Source organism: Acinonyx jubatus, chromosome A2 (assembly GCF_027475565.1).
Source record: "Acinonyx jubatus isolate Ajub_Pintada_27869175 chromosome A2, VMU_Ajub_asm_v1.0, whole genome shotgun sequence".
NCBI classification, from domain to species: domain Eukaryota; kingdom Metazoa; phylum Chordata; class Mammalia; order Carnivora; family Felidae; genus Acinonyx; species Acinonyx jubatus.
The window spans coordinates 22,340,925-22,366,864 of NC_069383.1; the positions used below are offsets into that span (position 1 = coordinate 22,340,925).

The window sequence follows — 25,940 nt, forward strand, 5'->3', positions numbered from 1 at the left end:
TGCAGAGCCTGCTTGGTATTCTCCCTCTCCCTCTCTCTCTCTCAAAATAAGTAAATAAACATTAAGAAAAAATAAAGTAGAAGTTAAGATATGATGACAAGGTCAGTGTATGTACAGGGAAGTCACAGGTTGAAAAAAACAAATTGGAACAGATCGGTGCAGATTTTGTTGAAGCCTTTGTGCTCACTCCAACATAGAACACCTGAGCATTCTAGATTGCCTGTTCATCACAAATTCCTGCGTCTCCTCCAGAATCAAGAAAAGAATAAAACACTTTCAAAACGGAAGTTTTCAGTGCCAAGGAATCTCTCCTTCCTCAATGAACTAAGGTCTCCTGATGTCCTTCAAGGTATTGTACACCAGATCTTTCCATTTTTAGTCTGGGTGTCATTTTTGTGTTTGTGTGATTTTGGTTTTTTCCACCCTGCGTTGCAGAAAAGCAACCCAAGATTTGTGCCTTCCAGTTGGGTGGCTTCTTTTTAGTTTAGTTTCAGTATCCGCATGAATTGGACTCATGATTCCAGTAAATTAAAGGTGAGGAAAGGGTGAAAACCTCATTAGTCTATTACCCTTGAGGGAACTTTCAGAGTTTAGCTCAGTCTAGTCATACACTCTAGACAATTGTCTTTAGGGTTTTTGTCTAGACAAACAAACTAGATATAAACCTTAAATAATCACTTATCGACATTCTCAACACTAAGGCAGATCTTTCCCTGGTTTTATAGACCTAACCTATGAGAGGGTGGTTGTATTGAAAGGGGATGTAAATTAAAGCATGGCTGCTCTCCAACTCTCTCCCACGACTAACCCGTGAATGGATTTTACTTCAGGTCTCTATGTAGGAAAATTCTTCGCGCTGTCAAAAGGAATTAGAATATTATCTTTAAATCATTTGGTTAACTCTCTCCATTTTTACAAATGAGGAAATTAAGGCCCCGAGAGGTGAAATGACTCACCTAATGTACTAGCATGTATTTGTCCTTTCTATTTCACACTTCATAACCACTTCCTCCACCCACCCACCCCTTCCACCGTTTACCACCTAAGTTCTTGAGGACAAAGGTCATCACGTCTTGTGCATTCTCTGCATTCACAACAGCACCCACCAGCCTTGTTTCCAAAACAGGATCAAGAACGGGGCTGGACACACAGTGTGTGCTAAGGAAGAAATGGATGGAATTGAGCCCCTACAGAACCTGGACTCTTTGGAGACGCTGACTTTGGCCTCTGGGTGAATACTTGCCTTGGATTGACCCACTTAGCAGTGAACAGCGATGGGCCAAAAGAGACAAACCAAGTGTGTACTTTTCTTTGCCCAACTAATTTATAAGGACGATTTTATGCAAACATTTGTTGTAGTCCATATCACTCTGAACAGTACTAGTCACAGAGTAGACTCATTAAAAATGTTTCAGGGGCACCTGGGCCGGTTAAGCGTCCAGCTCTTGATTTCAGCTTAGGGCATGAGCTCCCAGTTTGTGAGATTAAGCCCTGCATCGGGCTCTGCACTGACAGCATGGAGTCTGCTTGGGATTTTCTGTCTCCATCTCTCTCTGCCCTTACCCTGCTCTCTCTCTCTCTCTCTCTCTCAATGAGATGACAGAGACTCATTTTTTAAAAGTGCTACAATAAAGATTACAGTATATTATTATTAGATGACTTAAGATAGTAGGACACATAAAAAAGGTACCACCTTTAAGATGTTAAGTGGGGATGAATTTATTTTGGTCTACCCACAATGTGTCACCTGCTCCCCTTGAGACTATTTTTAAGACGTCTGGCCTGAGTTAAGGATGGAGCTGGTAGCCAGCGACAGGTGGAAGTGAGCCATGCTTGGATGGGACTTGATACGGGATTGGGGATGATTCGTGCCATCCTACAGCAGTTGACCCGCCAACTACATAGCTTGGCCAGTTCTGTTTTTCTTAGTTTGGTCCTTACACTGCCACCCTCATTTTTATTTATTTTTATTTTTTTATTAAAAAAAATTTTTTTTCATGTTTTTATTTATTTTTGAGACAGAGAAAGACAGAGCATGAGCAGGGGAGGGGCAGCGAGAGAGGGAGACACAGAATCGGAAGCAGGCTCCAAGCTCTGACCCGTGAGCACAGAGCCTGACGCAGGGTTCGAACTCACAGACTGCGAGATCATGACCTGAGCCGAAGTCGGACGCCTAACCGACTGAGCCACCCAGGCGCCCCTGCCACCGTCATTTTTAGAGGAGAGAGGTCTACTTCAGGTAGTCCCAGGCTTCTATTTAATGTAAGCTAGTTAATACCCAAACGGGAATTATCTCCAAGGAGGAAGCAGGCCATTTATTTTAATCATTAACCCAGTCTTACTGATGAGCATCTTTTCCTATGTTCAGGGAGTAAATGGGTTTAGTGGAATTAGTCATGGAATCTAAAATATGGAATCTAAAACACTTTATTACTAAATATTGCAACTTCTGCCTCCCTCCCTCTTCTCTCCAAAAGGAACTGGTATCTGGGCAGAGGATCTGAAACTAAGAGAAAAAACAGAGTATGAGAATATTTGCCATTCATGATTTTTACCATCTTAGTTCTAGATAGAGAAGCGTAGATGTGGTTAGGTACAAGAGGGAGCCAGTAATCCAAGCATAGTCATTAAGAATTGGAAATTTAGTTGTGAAGTTCCACTAATAATGTCCCTTTTCATGGAATCACTAGTTAATTATTGGCAAAGGTAGAGCCATTTCCCTGTGGAGAAGAGCAGGCAGGTGGGCATTCAAAATAGGAGGTCGTCTTTAAGGATATTATAAAGGTCCAGGTGCCCAAAAGAATGTCCTTAAGCTGTCTAACACCCTTATTTTTGAAGAATTCAACTTATCAGATATCATCATATCTCCAAGAGGTCCCACTTGCTGAACTCACTGAACTGAAGTTTTGTTCCCCACCCCCCCCCCCACCAGAATGCAGGCTGGGTAATAACAAATCCTATTCTTTACTATACGTGCATATTCAATTAGTGACCACCCAAATTGGGCTCCTCTACGTCGGGCTCCCAAACTTTGTTGAGGGAGATTGAGAATATGCCAACGACCAGGCCTCGGAGTAAGCAAATACCATTGGATTTTCCGCTTTTTCAGGTTCCAAGATGCCGTATCAATGAGTCCAGGAACCAGCTCAGTTAAACTTGAGAAAGGAATAGGGGTTGCTAATGATGAGGTAAGAAAGAGCCTTAGTAAATGTGTATGTATAGTCTTTCTTTGGAGTTACTCTGAGTACTTTGGAAGTGGGGTTCACAGACCTCCTGTTGAAGAGCAAGAAACGGTCAATGTCTGTACAGACAGCAAGGGTAATTTATCCTAATTTCATGAAAGGGAAACAGAGACATAGAAAAGAGACAGGGATGTATCCACGACAAATCAGGGCTAGAAGCCAGGGACCATAAACCTATCTTAGAAACCCTACTTAGCTAGGCTTTATGGACACCTCTTGCAGCAAAACTCCATTGGATGGTTTGGTTGCTTCCCCAGGTTTTTCATATTCAAGTGAATTTTCCAGGCCAACTTTTATTTTACGAGCCACGATAGTACAATTCAACGTAAAACTAAAAACATATTCCACTTGGGACACTCCCGTGGGCTTAGTCAACTGCCGTAGACTCATTTGGAGCTGAGATGCAACACTTCAGAAAAATTCAAGAGTAAAAACATTTTCCCTTGAGATTCCCCCCCTAAAATTAATTTTTAAAAAACCTACAAGAGAAAAGTCTTCACATCTTTCTCTCACGTTTTCCTGAGATTTCTGTGGTTCCGAATATATGTATCATATCTGTGAAGTGGACTATTCCTAATATATCTTTGTTTTGAACAAAGGGATTTCAGTTTTCCAAAAATTAAATCATTGCATCTTTGGATTTACTGCTTCCCATTGTTCCTAATGGAATGTACGGCATGGCTCTGATAGGCCTCCTCCTAGTCCACATGCCCCCCCCCCCCACCCCTGGGCATTGCCAGTTTCTGGCATTTTCCTCTAGGAACATAACACCTTCCGCCATTGCACGGTTCTGTCCCATCCTTACACCTTCCCTCTTTTCCATTCACATCCACACTTTCCTCACCTCTCAGTGCATGTTCTGTTTCCTCCGTGCCCCACCTTACCATATCACCTCCTCGGGGGCATGGCAATCTTTGGAAATGTTGGTCCGCACACAGGATTGTGACTCCTCCTCTTTTTCTGATTTCCGATTATGCCAAGCCCAAAGGAGGTAACTCAGCTTTCATTTCCTTCTGTCCTCATCCTTTTGACTCATCTGTGGATAAGTTAGGGCTGAGCTGGAGGCTAGGCAGCAACACCGGGGTCAGCGAAGGCGATGCAGAAGGCCCGGCAACTGTACGACCAGACGCAACACCCCAACAGTCTGCCATTCACCAGCACGTCCACCAGACACGACCCTCCAACAGTCTGCCAATCACCAGCATGTCCACCGGCAGAGAAATGCAAAGCGGTGGACAAAAGTATGACCAACATTCAATTATTTTTTTGCCATCACTTCTGGAAGAATCGTGTGCTGTCGAAATATTCAAAAAAAGCAAAATGCACCGTTGTTTCTCTCTTCCTCTGTGTGTCTGCTTCCAGCTCGGCAGGCAGTGATCCCTAGGGCTCCCTTGCACCACAAGCCTTCAGTTGTTGCCCTTTTATGACTTGCTTTTCTCCCGGAGAGGGTGTCCTCCATGTTGATTTTCACTAGATTTCACCCCTATAGAAATGGAAAAGGCAGAAGGAAGAGGTGCGATCCCTTGGAGTGATTTGTCCCCATCTGAACTTTAATGCTGCCCTTTACCCACTTCCCTCCCCCACAGCTTTATCTGACATTCATAATAAAGCAGGCCCACCTTTTCCACGTACAAGCTTCCCTGTCAGGATGCCTCGGAACGTAGCTCTCCTTGCTGTGGCCGCATCCCGGGATCCCAGGGTACAAAACTGGGAGTACTTTGTTCTTCTGACCGGTTTTTAGGGTCAGCCTAGGGTGAGGTGAGGTAAGGAATGGAATGCTGTTTAGGACAGGTGCAACGTGAAACTCCTGATCTCAATTATTGTCTCTAGATTTTTGACGCAGTCGGGCCTTCAAAATTTGTCCTGAAGAATCTTCAGGAATACACAGTCCATCCAAATATGGTAGGTGGAAAAAGCATTCATCCCCGCCAAGATCCTTAAGGGTTCAGCAGCAGGGCCACTGCTAGGGTATCCCAAATGCCTCCTGGTGCCACCAGCTTCTGTGACCGCGCTGACTCCTGGGACAGGAAAGCAGGGCTGTCCTAGGACACCAGGCCTGTGGCAGTGCTGGGTACGGTGATAGGGAGGGACGAGGGAGGAGGTGGGAAGGGGGTGTTGGCTGCAGCTGATTTTTTTTTAAGTGGAGAAAACCTATTGCTAATAGGAGGTATTCTATTCTCTCCCTCGCCAATCCTCTGCCTCCCTCCTAGGGATGGAAAAGCAAATTTAGCGGGACCGCCACTTCCCCCACCATGTCTTAAATGACACGCAGTCTTTTGTGACTGCTTTTCCTCTATAAGGTCGTGCTTATTATGCATGTTAATGTGGTTGTGCCCGTGGAGAACTCTTGGTGGGTGGGGAGATGGAGAGAGGGGCTGTGTTGGTATCCCGGAACAAGGAAGGAGCTTTGGTGTCTGGCGATCTCTCCCTTTGCCTCAAACAGACTTGTAGAGAAGGCCACCTAGGTTTGACATGGAAGCTTCTGTTTGCCCCATTGTGTTGGGCACGATGTTACACTTTTTCAGAAGGACTAAGTCATCTTGCTCCTTTTATGTGGGAACCTTCCCTCCCATCTCACTTCCTCACCCCTTCGTCTATTTGTGGGGAATGTTCTGAGGGCAGAGAGGGACAGAGGGCTTCAGACGTTTTCTGTAAAACCAAGCAGATTTCTGTAAAATCTGCTTCAGAGCAGATTTGTCCGGCCCCTGTGCAGCGTCTGTCCCTCCCCCACAGAGGCTGAAGACTAGCCAATTGATTAATCTTCTCTTGATCTAATCCCTTTGTCTCTCTGGAAACCTCTGTGTTGCTCAGGCCCAGTACTATGAGCCTTTGAAGCCCACTGCCCTGCAGAAATTCCTGGCTCGAAACGGGAAAATCAAAAGCTTCACATTAAAAGTAACAGAGTACGATCAGGATAAGACCTTACTGATTATGACCAACAACCCACTTCCCTGCCCATTCGACCAGCAAGGAAAGAACATCGCACCCAAATACTTTCCCAAGGAATTGCTGCTCAAGGTAATGGCGCCTGGGGAAGCTTCCTGGCACCCTGAGGAAGGACCCTGAGGAATCAGGAGGTGGCTTGAAGAGGGAATTAAGTTAACATGGAAGATGGTGTCAGGAGTCATCTTCTTCCTTCTTCTGCCTTGCTGTGTGTATTGCACACACAAGGAATCTGGAGAGGCTCAGAACCAGAATTGCACAAGCTCGTGTCATGAAACTCCACTGCGTGGAGAAAAGAGGGTCCTCATTAGAAATTGTTCCTCCCTGGCCAAAGACATTTAGTTTGCAATTCCCCAAAGGTGAACTAGCCACTGGCTTTTGGGTTGAGGGTAAAGTGGCAAAGGATAAATCAGGAAATGAGGAACGAGGAACAGAAATAACCAAACGGGAGATGGGGAAAGGATTATGCTTTATACCCACGGCTTTGGTTGTCAGGATAAGGAGAGAGGAACACAGCAGAGGATGTTCCATCACAACAGCCAGACATCTGGGACTCGGTTCTACACTGCAGAAGTTCACGTTCGATCCGGTAAACGGTTGCTGAACATATGCTAAACAAAGAACTAAGATATAAGGATGCTTTCAGGACAGTTTCTATCTTGAAGGAACTTGGAGACTAGTAGGAGAGACTGATCAATAAATGAGAAATAGAAAAGTTATTATAATATACCAGGATATATGGATAATAAAAGAATATGGAAGATATAGAACTCACGTAGAGATTAGTATCTTTGTCGGAGGAAAGGGAGTGATCCGGGAGGTTTTACAGAGGATATGATCCTTGGCAAAAGAACAGGAGAATATCCCTATCAGAGGGAAAGGCAGACACATGAAGACACAAGAAAGTGAGGAGCACTTATGGAGATGTAAGAGAGTAAATGGCAGGACATAAAAGGCGCAATCAAATTGGCATTTTAGAAAGACCGTTTTTTGGAGGAGAAAGTTGTGTTCGTTGGGGAAGAGATACAAATCAGAAAGATTCATTGTGATGTTACTACAACAGCTAAGGGGAGAGATGCTGAAGAATTGAACTAAATTAATAGCCGAGGAAGTGAAGAAAATCAATTTAAAAGATATTTAGGAATCGGGATCTAAAAAAGATCTTGACAGCCTTGAGAGCAGGCCTAATATAACAAGAAGAAATTAAATAAAGTGAAAGTGCAAACAAAAGAATCTAATTATAACAGAAATTACCTGAGACAGACCCTTGTAACACAAAGTGGTGAATTTGAGGTTAGTATTTCCTTAGTTGCTAGAGGAATGGCGGTAAAAGATTCCTCTCCAAATGGGGGATAAAATGCTAATATGCAATGATATATGCTGAATATGGGCTAATTAATTCATTGCCCATGGTCTCTTGAGTTTCCGAATTTGTGCCCTTTGGATGTAAACTCAGTGGTTACTTCTCATGGTGATGGGTAATATACAACGAGAAAGGAACAAATGCCAGGCTAAGATTGTGCTGCTCAAGGTAGAGAAGGAAATACAAGACTATCATCTAACTTGATGCAAGACGAGCTTTCTTCCGACAGCTGGAACTTTGTGCAAATCACACGCAGGACCTGATCATATTCATGAGCAAACGGTGCTACCAGTCAAATTGTATTAATAGAGTTAAGGCACCGATTGTCAAAGACTGACACCATGGTAGTTCTATGGACTGTCAGCAACAAGTTCAAGAAGAAGGATATGCCCATCTAGAATGCTTCTTTCATATTCATACTGCAACCCACCCCCCTTTCTCTTGCCAAACAAAAGTGACGGTCTTTGGTGAGCCAAAGATCATACACAGAAGAAGCATTCTTTTGCTATGCCCAGGCATGTGTGTTAGAGGAGGGTGGGTTCCAGTAGGCAAGTCGAAGAACGGAGATGGCATGTCTACAAGTGATTGCTATCCTCACAGTCCCTTCTAAGTGAAATGGCCCCACCATAGTCCATGAAGAAAAGGATGTCCTGAGAGATCCTCTTTTGTGCAACTGGCTAGGGACCTGAGGTGAGGGCAGGAGGGCACCAGAGCCAGTGAATCAAAATTCATAGGCTGATCGGTGACCTGTGGTGTAAATTGGTACCCCCAAATGAAAACAAACAAAAAACCCCCAAAGCCAGAAGCCAAACCAACACCAAAACCAGCCAACCTACCAACGACCCAAATCCCCAGGCCAAACAGAGTCCTCCTTCCATGCCTCTGGGTCTGGAAAAGGGGAAGATCAAGGTGGTAAGAGTGAAAGCCGACGGGGCAGGTAGAGAGAGGCCAGAAAAAAATCAAACCAGGAGGAGGAGGGTAGTGCAGGGACCACAAAAGCAGAGGAGGGGCAGGTTGAAGTTACAGGGAAGTAGAAACAAACAAGCAGACGCTACAGGGAGGAGAAAGATACAGGGTAAAGGTAGGGAGTGAACACAGAGAGAGGGGGAAGCAGACAGGAAGAAAGTAGGAGACAGGCTAATGATATGGGGCTAGAGACGAGCTACACAAACTCATGCTGTTGTAGTCCTTAGCTAGTGCTGTTTTGGATTCCAAATACTTTTCCGTTCCTGTTTTTCTGCTGTGAGATCTAGCTCTGCAGAGTTTCTGCTCTTTTTGTGGCCAGATTGTTAGCTATGACTTCGTTCCTAGGCACATGTGCTTTTTTAGAGTAAAATCTCTTTTTGTTGAGGTAACGTGAACGGAAGTTCCTCCAAACTGGAAGAGCTTAAAGAGAACAAGTACAGCATTTAAAAGACATGGTTCAACAGGAAGTATTTTTTTTAATTTTTTTTTAACGTTTATTTTTGAGACAGAGAGAGACAGAGCATGAACAGGGGAGGGGCAGAGAGAGAAGGAGACACAGAATGGAAGCAGGCTCCAGGCTCTGAGCCATCAGCCCAGAGCCCGACGCGGGGCTCGAACTCACGCACCGCGAGATCATGACCTGAGCCGAAGTCGGATGCTCAACCGACTGAGCCAGCCAGGCGCCCCAGAAGTGTTTTTTTTTAAAAGAGGCTTTAAAATTCTATGAGAAGAAGCTCACTGTGTTGTCATTTAATCAGCCTAGTCATTCATTCGTTCTTTCGTTCATTCAACGAGTATTTATGGAGCACCTACTTTGTGCCAGGCACTGTTACGCGTAGTAGGGATACATCAGTGACTACCCCAAGGACTGCCTGAATGATGTTTAATTCTAGTGAGGTAGACAGACCATCAACACGCAAACAATCACACAGATACTATATAATGTGCTAAGTGCCATGACAAGGCAGGATAAGGGAATGAAGCACAATGAGCGTGAGAGGCAATTTTAGATGGTGTAGTTAGGCAAGGCTCCTGGAAGAGGTGATGACATTTGAATAGAGTCTTTAACAAGGTGATGGTCCCACGGTTGCTAGCATATTGTTTTCATTTCAGATTGTCCCATATTAGAAAGAATATAAACGGTCGCTTTCTCAAATGAGTTACGATGAGAAAAAGCAGAAGGAGAGGGAGCCCAAAGCCACATCGCATGAAAGAAAGTTCAAAATACTGGCAATGTTGAGCCTAAGAGAGGAGAATGAGCTTAGGAGGGACGTGATGGATCTCTTCAAATTCTTTAAGGACCCTGCAGAAGAGACATTGGATTTGTTCTGTTTGAGCTGCAGGGTCAAAGTTACAGGGAGATAGCTAACAGCTGAGCAAAGGTGAAACAGGTTAGGCTTTTAGGTGTAGGAAGATTGACCACTTACTTAGTAGTAATATTGTGGAGGGGATTAGGGGGTCAGATGAATGGTTAGACTGGATGACCTTTAAGAGCTTTTCTGAAAGTCTTTGATTCTATGACCTTTAGTAATGATGAAATTATTACCTCACAAAACATCCCATTCTGTGACCTTTTCACTGCAGACAGAGAAGGGAATGTGAATGAGGCAGTCATCTTTGAGAAAGGAAGGTAGGGTCCCATGGATCTATCTCCCAATTTAGTACCAAATGCTTGGCTTCCTAAGCGATTGACTAATTGAATCCTTCTCAAAACTGGGTAAATTCCTCTGCTGTTCACTTCAAAGGGCCACTGGGCAAGTCAATTACTTAGGAAACTGACCAAGCTTTGGACAAGTTTTTTGACAACAAAGCAAATAGGTACACTCGTTCCCACCCCCCGCACCCCCAGCCCTCATCTGTGGTTTACCTTTGCAGGGTTTCAGTTACCCACAATCAAATTGGGTATAATCTAATCAAGAGGGACTAATGCTAAGTCACAGTGCATACGCCATTCCCTCATTTCATCATGTAGGCATTTTACCTTCTCACATCATCACAGGAAGAAGGGTCAGTACAGTACGCTATTTTTAGAGAGAGAGAGACCACGTTCACATAACATTTGTTACATTATAATTATTCTATTTCATTGGTTATTGCTATTAATCCCTCACTGTGCCTCATTTATACATTAAACGTTATCATATGTATGTATAGGAAAAAAAGATAGTATATGTCTAGGGTTTGGTACCCTTCATGGTTTTCGGCATCCACTGGGGGTCTTGGAATGTATCTTCCATGGATAAGGGGGTCTAGTGTTTTAGCCCACTCAGGGAACGGCTTCCTCCTCTTTTGGTTTCAGTCCCCACTTCCCCTCTCTGGCAGGGTTTGTCGCATCCTTTTAGAGGAATTGAAGCTTAGTCCGGGAACTTAGTTCAGTCCCAAGGGTTCAGCTTCCTCCTTCACTGACCCTTCTTCCCTCTGCTGCAGGAAGGTTACCAGCACAACCCCCCTGAGAACTTCTGCCTACCCCTGATGTCTCAGAAAAAAAAGTTAAGATCTGAGCTGAAACCAACCTTTCCTGTGACTCTGTTGGCTGATCCTACATCCAAGCAAGAACAGTGGTTTAGGTGAATATTTTCCTTCCTCTCTTTTCCTTATTCACGCTGCTCTTTTCATCACAACTTAACAAAAACTTTTGATTGTAGGAAATATATATAACTGCATAGTGATGAGACAGCTTCCCTACATGACCCCCAACCTCATTTAGACCCTAATGAGAGTTAATCAAAACTAAGGTTTTTCACTAAGAATGATTTTTGAGAGTGACCAGAAGTACTCAAAGATCTCTGTGAGAAAAAGAACAAAATTTTCTCTTAGGGCATATAGAGGGCTGCAGTTTAGGAACTAGGTGCTGTGAGATTTCATTTGAAATGAGTTATAGGAGCAGCCCACATCTAATTTGGGGAAGAGGTAAGAGATTCTGGAGTTCCTGCACAGGTTTGCAATGCTAGGTTCTAGAAACTTCCCTCCCATGGAGCAATACTCCCACCAGTGAACACCATCTAGTCACTGTCCTTTCTTCTCCCCCAGAATCTGATAAAGTAGTGACTGGTTCCATTAACCCCCTGCCCTAGGATCTACTAAATGAGCTTTCTTTGTGAAGGTTTTCCACCTACAATGATTTCAAAAGTGACGGGCAGTATATGAAGGTCTGTGCTTTGCAGAAACAGAAAAAAATGTACCCTCAGCTCAACTTTGCTTCAGTCTGTGAAAGAGATATGAAGAAAGCTGGTAAGCTTCTTTCTTTCAAAGCAATGGCTTACAGATCTGAGGTGTGGGAAGGCACAAATTTGGGGGGACAAGAGAAAAGGGCAAATCAACAAGTCTCGTGGAGGTTCTGGAGACTATTTTTTCTCATAGCATGGAAGCTAACACCTGTTAAGAGGCCCAGGTGGCACTAGGCTTTGGATCCCATTTAAACCCTCAAATTTCAAGAAAGCTCTAGTGTGGTGTTTCCCAGACGACATCACCTACCACTCTAATAGTTTTGGCCATATTGATGTGTTATTTGCCCTTACTCATATAATGTTTTTCTTTAAAAGGTTTTTTGTTTTTTCTTTTTTTAAAATGTTTATTTATTTTGAGAGAGAGGGAACGAGGTTGGGAGGATGGGGGGGGGGGGAGGGCAGAAAGAGGGAGAGAGCGAGAATCCCAAGCAGGCTCAGTGCTATTAGCACGGGGACTGAGACGGGGCTCGAACCCAGGAACCATGAGATCACGACCCGAGCCGAAATTAAGAGTCGGATGCTCAAGTAACTGAACCACCCAGGCGCCCCTGTTTGTTTTTGTGTGTGTGTGTTCCTGTCCTAATACTACATCACTGACATCATGGGCTTGACATACTAGTCACATTTTTTTTTTCTGACATACACTTAGTCAAATTTATAATAATTAAAAATTAAAATGTAAATTGGGTAGATCATTAACAGGCAAGAACCTGTTAATGATCTACCTAATTTACATTTCTGAACAGAACACTTAATATCTCAGTCTGCAACAATTATTAGATTTCTGGCGACTTTACAGTTTCCCTCAAGAAAAGTGAGTACATACTTACTTTAGGTAACAGTATCTGAAGAGCCCATTATGGTGCTTTCCCTAAAGAATGGGTCTGTGGAGTTGAAACAATGTCTCCACTTCAAGCAAAAGACACCGCCAGCCAGCCCTCCTTCTGCCAGTAGCCAATCACTTTCCTTGTTTACCAGGCATCCAAATAAAGATTACACAGAGAAGGTTTGGATGGGGCCTGATTAGGAGGCTGTCCAGGAGTTAGAGGACAGGGCCCGAATTAAGGCGATCGTAGTAGGAATAAGGAAGCCGAGTCAAGGGACATTTACAAGGCATAACGCATCCAAAAAGTGGGGAGGGATGGAAACAAGAGGAGCCCGCCATGGAAGCTTCCAAGAACAGGCAGACGTTAAAAGAGAATCTGGATAAAGTGATGACACTGAAACCAAAGACAGTAACATTTTCTTGGTTACACTCTCAGGAGAATTGAAAACCACCTCCACTTTAGGAAAAGACTAAGAAGAGTATGAATACAAGCGAATGCACCTTAGTAAGAGTTACCTGGGTGTCCACATGGTTGCAGAAGGAATCATTTGAAAGGGGTGGGATGAAACAGGGAAGACTAAACTGGCAGTGTTTTAAACTGGGTTTTGATGAAGGGAAGGAATCCAGAACTATAAAGAAGGTTGGGCATGGTAGTCCGTGATCCGAACTTTACCCTCTTGCTAAGAGTAAAGACCAGCTTTCTGGTCCCTCCAAGTGGGTCTCTTTCTTGCCTCACATTGGGTGTCCTTCCAGATCCTCTGGATGTGCACATTCACTAAGGTGCCCTGTGCTTTGTTAACAGCAGTCGCCAAGTCAGGGAGTGACATGCCGACTTCCAAGATGATTTGGGAACCACTAACCCTTTCATCGCTCCTGGAAGAGAAACCCACCACAACTGTGCCAGGAGAGAACGCCTTCCGCAATGGAAGGGCCCAGCAGTGGATTATAAAAAACGCCACTGTCATCAAGTGAAAACAAATCCTCCAGGCCTCTCGCTTCGGTCTCCAGAGACTAAGGGGCCTGCGGAAGTCGCCATCCACGACGTGCCAACCAAATAAAATCGCATTCTGCCCGCACCGGGCTTGGGTTGCCCTGTGGCTGGCTGGGTGGGCCGGGGCTAGCCCCAGCTCGGACCCGTGGCGGTAGGGGCCAGGACGCAGCCCCGGGGGCCCAGCGCCTGGCCCCGCCTCCGCCCGGCTGGGGGAGGAGGAGAGGGCGTGGCCGCGTCCCCAGGGGACAAGAGCGGCCGCGACAGCCGGGGAAGGGCGGGCCTTCTCCCCGAGTGACGGGACGGCGACCCAACCGGCTCCAGAGCACGGGGCCGGCCTTCCTGCAGCCTCTTCCGCTCGCCGGCTGCGGCGCCTGGGACGGTTGCGGTGGGTCTGGGCGCTGGGAAGTCGTCCAAGATGATTAAAAAATTCGACAAGAAGGACGAGGAGTCTGGTACGCGCTGGGCTTCTGACGCCCACCCTCCGCCGCGGGGGCCCCTTCCTCGCCCGCCGCCACCTGCTCTTGGGGGCCGCGGACCCGAAGGCGTGGGCGCCGGTGTGCCAGGGGGCCGGAGTTGGAGCCCGCTCCTCCCTCCGCCCGGCTCCGCTCTGCTGCAGCCGGGGGCCTGCCCCTAGCCCCTCCCCCGGGCGCCGGAGCCTCCCCTCGGGTCGCGCGCTCCCGCCCCGCGCCCGCGCGCCGCTTGGGCAGCTCGGCGGCCCCGCCCCCCGCTCCCGCCCCCTCCCCTGGGCGCAGCCCCTCGGAGCCGCCTCCGCCGCGCTCGCCTGGGGTGGGCTGCCCGCAGAGGAGGCGGGCCCACGGCGCGTGGCGGAGGGAGTGGGTGCGCGCGTGGGCGAGGCGGGGGGGCGCTGGTAGTGGGAGGCCCAGAGTGGGTCTGGGCTCGATGGGACTTGTGTGTGTATGAACTTGGAGGCGCCTTGTACCTTCCAGTCTTCCCAAGGGGGGTTAAGACTGCCCCCTGGTACATCGGTCGTTTAATGCTCCCGCATCCAAAAGTCAGTTGCGTTCTTGATAACCCGTCTTTGGTCCAGAGCAAATGGGGAAGATGTCAAGCCACCTAAAAACAACAACAAAAAAAACCCCAATCCCCAAACCCAAAGCCCTCAATGTTTGGTGCTCTCCCGTGGTGTGGTCGAGGCTTGGGTTAGTAAATCTCCACGGCCCCTTTCAGCTTTGCAGGATTCTTTGCTAAACTCTTTTCTGGCAGAAATTGTTGGAAACACCAAAGATAGTGCTTGCCTTTAGGGAAATCCAAAGGGCCCTACCACAATCTCATTAATCTTAGCTGTGTGCACATGACATATACTTGTAACATTCACGTAAAAAGAGGACAGGGAAAGAAGACACTCGTTTTGGGCAGAGTTCCTGCAAAACAGAAGTACGCGATCTTGTAAGGATAGCAATGACAGCTAGTACCAGGATCAAAATGATTTTATTCAGTTTATATGCATAATAGTAATGGTTGTCACTGTGATATCCAAATGGTCACTTCACTTAGGTGAGATATCCCAAGCAATCAATACCCTTCTGTAGATAAGTTTGTCTAGGACAGCTGTTAAAGACATTTTTTGTTTATGATATAGGTAGTGGCTCCAATCCTTTTCGGCATCTGGAGAAGAGTGCTGTCTTACAGGAGGTATGACTTGGAACTGTATTGTGTGTGTGTGTGTGTGTGTGTGTGTGTGTGTGTGTGTGTTTTAAGTTATTTATTTTTGAGGGAGAGATAATATATAGAGAGAGCACAAGTGGGGGAAGGGCAGAGAGAGAGAGGAGGACAGAGAATCCGAAGTGGGCTCTGTGCTGACAGCAGAGAACCCCATGGGGGACTCAAATTCACAGACCCTGAGATCATGACCTGAGCTGGCACCCTGTGTTCTTTCTTTTCTATTCCATTTTAGATGGTGGGCAGAGAGCTGCTTGAATACTGTGATCAAAAATAAGAATTGAAGAATATAATAACTGTGTTCAGAGAATATAGACTTGAGGGAAAAGGAAGAGGGGTTACTTAATCAGAAGCAGGTCTAGAATTTATAGAAATGCAAAAACATGTAGACTCTGCTACATGGTGATAATTTTAAATACAATGCTAAAGAGGTGTTTAGTGTAAGGTTACTGAAGGAAGTTGTGGACGTTAATTGTTTTCAAATGGTGTAGATAAATACTGTGATTCTTACTTAACACATAAAGCGCATAAAATTGACGTACTAGATCGAAGGGAAGGAGTTAGTGTAGGTAGAAAGTCAAGGCCGTATCTAATAATGTATCATATAGTATGATGAATTGAAAACTGTAAACAACATTATTTGGATATTGTGATTAAAATATGTTTATTTTATGTTTATTAGAATATGTCTGTTTGATTACAGTTGATTTTTTGCAATCTGTGATAGAAATCTGTGATAGAAAATATACTAGTGTAACAATGCTTTTTTGTCCCCATAGGCTCGTATATTCAATGAAACACCCATCAATCCAAGAAGATGTTTACATATTCTTACAAAGATTCTTTACTTACTGAACCAGGTAGACTATTTTGATTTTCTTCAGATTTGTTTCCTGGAATAACATGCAGTGAAGCACTTTCTGGAAAGTATGGTTATTTATTTTTTTAAATTCACTTAATTTAAAAGTCTGCAGTGTTTGATTAAGGCAATGATATGTAAAACTTCTTGAGGACAAGGATTATGACATACCTCTGTTTTATTCATGAGGTTCCAGACCAGCCAAGCACGTGGTAGATTCTCAACATCAATTTGAAATTAACAAGCATTAGTTCATGTTAAAGCGTGTTGTTCAGATTTGTTCAGAGGTCTTTATGTCCCCCCCCAAAATGTAGTACAAAATCTTCAACAAATTCCAAATAGATATTTTACCTTTGTTTGAGGGGGAGGAATATAATAGTGATGTTTTTCAAGCTTTGATTTTAATAGATTTTATTTATTATCCCTGCTGTACCATGGCAAGCAGAATGATTCTGAGTTTAACCATGTCGTGCCTTAATGTCCTTTTCTATAAGTGGTGATTATGATAATACCTGTTTTATAAAGTTGTAATGATTCAATGAGGTAATGAGTGTAGAGCGTAGCCTGGACACATACATTCAGGAATAGTTTTCATTCGGTCATTCAGCAAATATTTGTAATACACCCGCTGACTCCTATGCTGCTTTAGGCACTGGGGATGTAACAGAGAAAACCAACAAAAGTATTTGCTGTGATGGAACATAGATTCTGTTTGCTGTTATTGTTATTTTGTTTTTTCTTGTGCTTTGGTTTGTTTTGCGTCAGACTAAAAAAGTGTCATGAAATGTCTAGGAGCTTAGAAAATGTGATTTTGTTTCTTAGATTCACACACACACACACACACACACACACACACACACAGACTTCCAGTGGTTTACATATGGTGGTAAGAAGACTATGGTTTCCAATTTGAATTCCATGAGAATATCTTTTACTTTTACTGTATTTCATGACTGAAGGCCTCATTCAGAGACTTAATGATTTGTAATTTGCAAATGGAGACTGAGCATCGAGTGCATACTTTTCCATTCCTACATTCCTACACAAATTCCTCCATTTTCCACATTCCTACACAAACATCCTATCCCTCCGTGGTACCATATTAGAAACATTTAAAGCAAAGTCTGTTTGATTTAATTTTTTTTTAATTTTTTTTTTTTTAACATTTATTTATTTTTGAGACAGAGACAGAGCATGAACGGGGGAGGGGCAGAGAGAGAGGGAGACCCAGAATCGGAAGCAGGCTGCAGGCTCTGGGCCATCAGCCCAGAGCCTGACACAGGGCTCGAACTCACGGACCGCAAGATCGTGACCTGAGCCGAAGTCGGACGCTCAACCGACTGAGCCACCCAGGCGCCCCTGATTTAATTTTTTGTAGCACACATTGTGTCCTTGACTAAATCCATTATATAAGCAGAGTTTCTTTCTTTCTTTCTTTCTTTTTTTTTTTAAGTTTATTTATTTTTGACAGAGTGTGAGCTGGGGAGGGACAGAGAGAGTGAGACACAGAATCTGAAGCAGGCTCCAGGCTCCCAGCTGTCAGCACAGAGCCCGATGCAGGCTTGAACCCACGAACTTGAATTCATGACCTGAGTTGAAGTCGGATGCTTAACTGACTGAGCCACCCATGCGCCCCTATAAGCAGAGTTTCCAGTAGATGAAGTTGGTGCAGAGTAGCATATACTTTTTTTAACTTTTTATTTATCTTTTAATGTTTATTTATTTTTGAGAGAGAGAGAGGGAGAGAGAGAGAGAGGGAGAGAGAGAGAGAGACAGAGCACAGGTGGGGGAGGAGCAGAGAGAGAGGGAGATGGAATCCGAAGCAGGTTCCAGGCTCTCAGCTGTCAGCACAGAGCCCACATAGGGCTTGAACTCACAAACGGCAAGATCATGACCTGAGCCGAAGCAGGATGCTTAACCGACTGAGCCACCCAGGTGCCCCAAGTAGCATATACTTTTATATTGGCCAGTGCCTCTTTGCTGAGCAACTCATGTTGAAACATTTAATTATGTTGATAAGGAAATTACCAGTATAATATGATAAACACAGTCAACTACAGAAACAGGTTTGGGAACCTTAGTTTAATCTTTTGTCTAGTTGTTGGTAATGCTTTATGGAAAAATACTTCTAAATTTCTACCACAGTTGGCCTATTCATATATTCTAAATTTCAAGTCAGAAAGTAGGGACTTAGGGCCTGTTGATAGGACTGAAAAGTGCATGGACTTGTGTGTATTCCCTACATATTTATGAAAGAAAGAGGGGGAAATCTGTTGTTGGTGAGCAAGTTGGGTACTGTGATTTAAATGATTGTAGGGGCACCTGGGTGGCTGAGTGTCCCAGTTTGGCTCAGGTCATGATCTTGTGGTTCATAGGTTTGAGCCCCACATCAGGTTCTGTGCTGACAGCTCAGAGGCTGGAACCTGCTTCGGATTTTAGAAGCAGGTTCCAGCCTCCCTCTCTCTCTGCCCCTCCTCCCCTTGTGCTCTGTTTCTCTCTCTCTCAAAAATAAACATTTAAAAAATAAATAAAAATAAATGATTGTAAATTCTTATACTTTGTCCTTCATCCTAAACTTTTAAAGTTTTTCATCAGAATCTGTTTATTCTTATAAACTCTTATTCTTGTAAGTGACAAATAGATTGAAGTGATTGAGCCTAATGCCTTACATAGGATTGCTTTTAATGAAATTAAATATTGAAATGGTCATGTTTTAGGCGGTCTATAATCTGGGATTTTTGACTGTGAGTGAAATAGGTTATCTAGCATCTTGTGCCTTAAAAAAAATGTTCCCAGGCCCAGCAGCATTTGTATCACCGGGAGCTAGTTAGAAATGCAAAATTTCAGGCTTCACCCAGAGCCACTGAATCAGATTCTGCGTTTTGGCAAGCTCCTCAGATGATTTATGAAGCGCAGTAAAGTTCTGATGCAAAGCATCATCCAAAGGCTTACTTTCATATAACTAATCTGGTTCCTGCCCTTTCAGTTGGTCCCTTTTTGCCATGTTTTCTAGGATTCCTAATATGTAGTTCTTTACAATTTAATATTTATTATGCTCTTATGTCAGGCTTTGTGCTGGGCATTGGATTATGGAAATGGAAAAGGTGTGATCTCTGCTTGTAGGTGGTGTAGTAATAACATGCCATTCTGATTAGAAACTCAATTTGCTATCATTTTCTACCTCCTTGTAAATTGCAGTTCCCTAGGGAAATTAAAATAGTTCCTGCTAAAAGGTTAGAGACTACTATTCCAGAACTTTTATAGCATGGCTTGTGATACTAAATTATTTTAAATAAGGAGTGGACAAAATGGCCATGCACGTTTATAAATTGAAAGCCAGAAAAACAGCGTAGAGGCAGAATGTTTACAAAGAGATTTTCTTCCCGAGTTCTAAGAGACTTTTGCAGAAATAAAGAGAAAATCCTTGGTATGCTTTATTTAAGTTTAAGAAATTGTTTTAAATTTTCCTTAGGGTGAGCACTTTGGAACTATGGAAGCCACAGAAGCCTTCTTTGCAATGACTCGGTTGTTTCAATCCAACGATGTAAGTCTTTTTATTTTATTCTTTTCGGCTGGAAAAACTCGTTTTATTCTTTTTCCTGGGGGAGCTCCGAATGTTCTAAATTGGGAAAGGTTGCTTGCAATATTTAGCATTACTTAAACATTATTTATCTTCATCAAATTTTTCAATGTTCATTAATGGCCATGTGAGTATGAGAGATGGATAGAATATAGCATAAAGCCGTCCCCTCCCCCACCCCGCATCTGTCATACAGTCATAAAAGCCATTCCCATCCAACTTGTGGCATGCCACGGCGAAAGTGGACTGGTGTGGAAGTCAGTGGACATAGCTACCACCTCTCTAAGTTCATAGTCAAGTTTCTGGTGAGCCTGGGGTTGCCGTTGGTCAGCGGGTCGGGCAGGTAAGAAGATGAGCCGGATGCACAGTGGGGAAGAGGACATGGGGAGGGAAAAAGAAGAGAAAGGACAAAGTAAAGCTCCCGGCACCTCAGCATTTGTGTTTCTGCCGTAAGCCACCCCGACTCCCAGAGCATGATGGCCACAGCTTTGCTTCCGTCTTCTAAATGTGGTGCGTATTTCTCTTTTGCCCGGCTCTCGCTCAGAACCTGCAGAGAAGGGAGTCTGGGGAGATCTATTTCCCACCCTTCTGGTGACATAAACTGTCCCAATCTTGCAGTGTTTTGGTATGTTTTGCATATCTTTCCAGGCCACGTTTTGTCCCCAACCCCCAGAAACTTGTAGGATGTGAGTGTGGTTAAGTGTCTGGGTAATGATAAGTTTCAGGAGGAGGTGACTCCTTACGAACATCAGCAGTCCCTTGTCAGGCAGCTGTCTCAGTTGAGGCTGTTACACACTCTTCAGGCAAAGGGAGACTCCTTTCCTCAGACAGAATAAAGAGCTGCTACTTGCACAGGAGGCCTGGGGAGTTTAGGCTCAGCTTTCTCAGAATCTGCCCGTATGTCCCCATCCCAGTTCCCAGGGTCCCACTCCTTCCTGATCAAAATCTTCCCTTTAACCTAAGATTCCCTGCAGGGTGGGTATTGATTTTGCATTATAACTCGGCCACACAGAGGATTTGCTTTTCAGAATTCTTGGCCCTGTGTCCACATGACACAGGCTTTCTATCAAGGCATTCTAGAAAATTTCTAGTCCCTCACCTAGACTTTGAGCAGTGAATTTAAAACTCTGGACTCATTTCTTTGACCAAGTTCTCCGGCGTCCTTAGAAGCAACTAACCCGTTGTAAGAACCCATGTTTACAATACATTCCATGGCAGCCACTACTGGGTTACCCAAGCCTTGTCTTCTATAGGTCCTTGAATCTGCTTCTCCAGGTGATGATTTAAGTACTTTGGCCCCTGCATGCCCTGGACTATGAGTATCCCCTTTACAACTGGAAATGGGGCCATTCATGCCTTTTATCAAATCAGAGAAGCAATTTCAGATTTCTATTGTTAAGGTCCTGTTTTCCTGTAATCACTTCCTATACCAGAAATTTGGGGCGAATTCAATCAGGAAAGCAGAACCGTCATGATTACCGTAGAATTATGTAGTAGCGGAGTTAGACTAGAAAGCTCGGCATTTCAGGCTGCCGGAGGAGGGTCGTGGAGAAGGACTGGTGTAACAATTGTGGAAGGCTGCTGCCTCTTCGTGGCTCTGTGAATTTGTCGTGCGAGTGTCTGGTGGTGAATTTGCTCAGAGGGCTGGCAGTTGGGAGAGAGAGCTGGACATAGAGCAGAGAAGAGGGTGCAGGGCAGGGAAGAAACAGAAGGAGGACAAACTCGAAGCCTCTGGCACAGAGGTTGTATTAAGCAAAGAAGGCATCTGGGCCCCTGGGTGGCTCAGTCTGTTAAGTGTCCGACTCTTGATTTCGCCTCAGGTCATGATCTTGCTGTCAGGAAATCGAACCCCGCTTGGGGCTCTGTGCTGATGGTGCAGAGCCTGCTTGGGATTCTTTCTCTCTCTCTCTCTCTCTCTCTCTCTCTCTCTCTCTCTCTCAAAAAAAAAAAAAGAAGGCATGAAATAATTTTCTAGGAAATGGAATGGGGAAATGCAGGTTGTTGGAGAGTATGAATGGCCCCTTCGAGTTAGTGGTCATGAATTGAATGTATTACTTGGTGGCACAGTGAGTGTTTTTCTCCGGCTGCACGCTTCAGGATGTGGCATAGAGCAGTTGGAGATTGGATTCAATCAGGGTTAGGGTTTTTGCCAGGTTAGTAAACGGGGGGAAGAGCAAGGAAGTTGAGTAATTGAACTATTAACTGTGGGATCTGGTTACGAAGCAAGGACACGGGCTGACTGGAACAGTGAGAAGTTGATCGGATTGATGGATCGTAGGTCATGAGGAAGTGAAAGGGTTGTTGGAGTCCAGAGCGGTGGCTGGGGAGTAAGTTGCTTAGAAATGAAATGATGAGGGGGGATACTGTTCTACTGGTGGGGGCAACAGTGGAAGTGGGTGATTGCAAAAGGAAGGAAGGATCGGCGGAGACGAGGCCAATTCTACCGAGTAGTTAGCTTTAGAAGTATTGTCTGTATGGATATTAAAGTCACCTGCGATTATTACTGGGCTAATATTGGAGATTGTGGTGGCGAACATGGTACTAATATTTTTTTTAAAATAAGGCAAGTACCCGGAGGTCTATTTGTGCAACCAGGAGTGGTGACAGGTGAGATTTCAACAGGCGGTGAGCTTCCCCACCTGTAGGTCTGGTGGATGAGGGTTAAAGGAGAGACACCAGCCACTATTTGGGAGGGCTGCAGGGGATTCTTAGGGAGGAGCCAGCTTTCAGTTAGAGGCCAGATGGGGGTGTTCAGAGAAGAGTTCAGGATATAAGTGATGATGAAAGTGCCAGAGAGCCTGATGGAGTTTGGGATTTGAGAAGGATGGAAGACAGAGTCCCATTAGGCGCTGTTCCCAGCTGCACGGGGATAAGTTTCCAGGTGACAAATAGTGGCCAGGATAGTTTAGGTTTTTTGTAGTGACGGAGGTAACTAACAACGTATAGCATGCTGTGATTCATTTTGATGGTCCCTTAGGCAGAACGTGGGATTGAGGTTTTTTGGGGGGAGGAAGGAGAGGTGGAGAATTTGCTGGCAGCATGTGGGGCTTCTTCGTTTTCCAGCCTTCCTTTGCCAGAGGGTCATTACCCTCTTGAGATTGGTAACTTCCTATCAATGTTTGTATATATGTAGGACATACGTTTGTTTGTATGCATAATCTATACTTAATATTTTTGTGTGTTTAAAAACATAAGTGATCATATTATTATTGCTGTTTTCAAAATTAATAGTTTTGAGATCTACCTTCGTGCTACACATACATCTACTTTATTTATTTTCACTGCTGCATGTAATCCCAATGTGTTAGTATACAGTATTTCTACTTATTTATTCATTTTCCCCTTGGTAGATAATAGTTGCTTCCCCCTTTTTGCTATTCCAAATGATATTATACATAATGTTTATGTACATGTCTTGTGCACTTAGAATTTTTCCGGGGGAGATACCTACAACTGGCATTTCTAGATAATGCTAGTTATTTGATCTTAGCAAATTGATCTTTAAACTGATCTTGTATGAATAATTTACATAGACGTTGCTTCAAATCCTTAAACCTGTTCCTGACACTTTATTATCAGATCTAAATATTTGATATTCAGAAGAATGTGAAATGACATCTCTTTGTGGTTTTAATTTGCATTTTCATGATCATTGCTGAAATTGAAACTCTTCCTATGTTTAGTGGCCATTGTACTTTCCTCCTCTGTGAATTGCCTATTCATATTCTTTGCGTATTTATATTCCCCTTATTGACTTATAGGAAATGTTTCTTATTTTAGTATTTTAAATACAGCTTTACTGAGTATAACTTACATATTATAAAATTCGCCAGGGCACGTGGGTGGCTCAGTTGGTTAAGCGTTCGATTCTTGATTTCAACTCAGGTCATGATCTCGCGGTTCACGAGTTCGAGCTCCGCATCGGGCTCTGTGCTGACAGTGCAGAGCCTGCTTGGAATTCCCTCTCCCTCTTTCTCTTTCTCTTTCTCCACCCCACCCCACTCATTCTCTCTCTCTCTCTCAAAATAAATAAACTTTAAAAAGTAAAAAAAAAAAAAAATTCACCAATTTTTAGTGTACAGGTCAGTGAGTTCTGACCAGTGTGTGGAGTCATGGAACCATCTCCACAGTCACGATACAGAAACCTCCATCACCCCAGAATGTGCCCCCACATCGCTTAGTTGTCTGTGTCCTTCCTCGACCCCTAGCATCTAAGAAGTCAGCGATCTACTTTCTGACAACATGGTTGCATTTTCTAGAATTTTCTAGAATTTCATTTAAATTTAATCGTGTAACATATAGCCTTTTTATGACTTTTATGTCTTGTTTCTTTCTTTTAGTTTATGGCCTTTGAGATTGACTCAAGTTTTTGTGTGTGTTGGTGGTTTTTCACTTTTACTACTGAGTAGTATTTCACCGTATGGTGGTGGTCTTGTTTCCTTATCCATTCACAGGTAAATGGATATTTGGGTTGTTTCCAGTTTATGGATATTATGAACAAAGCCACTAAAAGTAAATATTCAAGTACAAGTCTTTGTGTGGACCTAGTGTCCTTTTCTTTGCTTGACACCCAGAAGTGACATTGTTGGATTTGCATTTCCTTAATGACAACTGCATTAAGCAGATGTATGCTTATTTGCTTTCTGTGTATCTTCTTTGGTGAAGAAGTGTCTGTTCAAATCTTTTACTCTTTAAAAAGAAATCATGTCGTTTGTCTTCTTATTGAGTTGTAAGCTTTCTTTATATTTTCTGGATACAAGACCTTTATCAGAGAGGTGTTTTGTAAATATTTCCTCCCAGTGTGTGGCTGGCGTTTTCATTCATTTATACCGTTGTCTTCTCCATTAAAAAAAAAAAAAAAGTATAATTTTCGTAGATTCACCCTTTACAGAGTATAGTTTTATGAATTTTGACAAATGCATACAGTAGTATCATCACCATTGCAGTCAAGATTTAGAATGTTTCCATCACTCCAAAAAGTTCCCTCATGCCTCTACATGTGATCTGTTCCTCCCATCCTTCTGTTCCTCCCATCCTCTCTCCCAGGCAACCACTCATCTTTTCTCTTTCTGCAGTTTTTCCTGTCTGGGAAGTCATAACAATGATATGAATTCATATGAATGAAGCCTGTTGAGTCACTTAGCATATCGCATTTGAGGTTTATCTGTTGTTTGTATCAGTAGGTCACTTCTGTTTATTTCACTCAGCTTGTCTACTGTTTGCCATTTGAAGGATATTTGCTTTATTACCAGGTTTCAGTGGTTGCGAATAACGTTGCTGTAAACATTCGTGTATAAATTTTTTAAACGTAAGTTTTTATTTTTCTTGGGTCAGTTCCTAGGACTGGGGTTGCTCGGTCACAGATGACAGGTGTAGGCATGTTTAACTTTGTAAGAAGTTGCCAATCCCTCTTCCGTTTCTGCTGTCACTGTTAGAAAGTTCTAGTGACTCTGAATTCTGGCTAACCCTTAGTGTTGTCTTTTTTTGCTTTTTAAAATTGATTTCTTTTTAATTTTAGCCATCCTAATAGGTATGCTGTGGTATCTCTTTGTAGTTTTAATTTGCATATTCCTAATGACTAATAATGTGAAACATTTTTTCGTGGGCTTTTTTTGCTTTGGGTATATCTTCCGTACTGAAGGATCTGTTTATATCTTTTGTCCATTTTTAATAATTTGATTGTATATTATCTTATTTTTGAGTTTTGAGAGGTCTTTGTATATTCTGGATACAAGTCCTTTATCAGATATGTTTCCTAAATATTTTCTCCCAGTCTGTGGCTTGTTTTTTTCATTCCATAGTCTTTCAAAGAGAAGTTTTAAATTTTGATGAATTCCGGTTTATCAGTTTTTTTTTCTGTTGTGAATTATACTTCTGATGTGTATGATAGAAATCTTTGCCTAACCCAATGTCCCAAAGATTTTCTCCTATGCCTTTTTTCTAGGCATTTTGATCCATTTTGAATTAATTTCTATATATGATATAAAGTAAGGGTTGGATTTCTTTTCACCTCCCTCCCCTACCTCCTTTCACCACCTCCTCCTTTTCCTCTTAACTTTCTTGTCTGGACAAATGGTACTGAAATGGTTGCATGTCAAAATGGAAGAAGGAGGAGATAATGATTGAGTTACATTGGCACACTGGAACATTCTATCTTGTTTCATTGTGTTTATTCATGTGTTTATTCGTATTCTAGTACCATACTGTCTTGATTACTATACCTTTATAGTAAGTTTTAAAGCAAGTAGTCCACATTTTCCTTT

At 43.5% G+C, this 25,940-nt stretch overlaps 2 protein-coding genes across 4 annotated transcripts in view; both read left to right on the forward strand.

Annotated features, from left to right (window-relative positions):
- Positions 1-207: 207 nt before the first annotated feature.
- TSGA13 (testis specific 13) lies at positions 208-13,643 on the forward strand. Of its 3 annotated transcripts, none has more exons than XM_027075489.2 (8): positions 208-349; positions 1,127-1,297; positions 3,110-3,188; positions 5,073-5,144; positions 6,054-6,260; positions 10,942-11,081; positions 11,618-11,745; positions 13,370-13,643. In XM_027075489.2, the coding sequence occupies exons 2-8, from the start codon at positions 1,275-1,277 to the stop codon at positions 13,537-13,539; spliced, it is 819 nt and encodes a 272-aa protein (XP_026931290.1). In that variant the 5' UTR covers positions 208-349; positions 1,127-1,274; the 3' UTR covers positions 13,540-13,643. The 3 variants fall into 3 exon arrangements, with proteins under 3 accessions (XP_026931290.1, XP_026931292.1, XP_026931291.1); XM_027075491.2 differs by having other exon boundaries at positions 13,373-13,643; XM_027075490.2 differs by lacking the exon at positions 208-349 and adding an exon at positions 376-534.
- Positions 13,644-13,864: 221 nt separating this feature from the next.
- COPG2 (COPI coat complex subunit gamma 2) overlaps positions 13,865-25,940 on the forward strand; it is a 115,562-nt gene continuing 103,486 nt past the window's right edge. Inside the window, exons 1-4 of the mRNA XM_027075484.2 lie at positions 13,865-14,010; positions 15,159-15,211; positions 16,018-16,098; positions 19,570-19,641. Coding sequence (XP_026931285.2) covers positions 13,974-14,010; positions 15,159-15,211; positions 16,018-16,098; positions 19,570-19,641 — 243 coding nt within the window. The 5' untranslated portion in view covers positions 13,865-13,973. The remainder of the gene's footprint in view (positions 14,011-15,158; positions 15,212-16,017; positions 16,099-19,569; positions 19,642-25,940) is intronic.

Coding starts and splice junctions, on each gene's coding strand:
- TSGA13 (XM_027075489.2), top strand. CDS start 1,275: ATGGGCCAAAAGAGACAAACCAA. Junction 3,189..5,072: donor TAGGGGTTGCTAATGATGAG/GTAAGAAAGAGC, acceptor TATTGTCTCTAG/ATTTTTGACGCAGTCGGGCC. Junction 11,746..13,369: donor AAGAGATATGAAGAAAGCTG/GTAAGCTTCTTT, acceptor CTTTGTTAACAG/CAGTCGCCAAGTCAGGGAGT.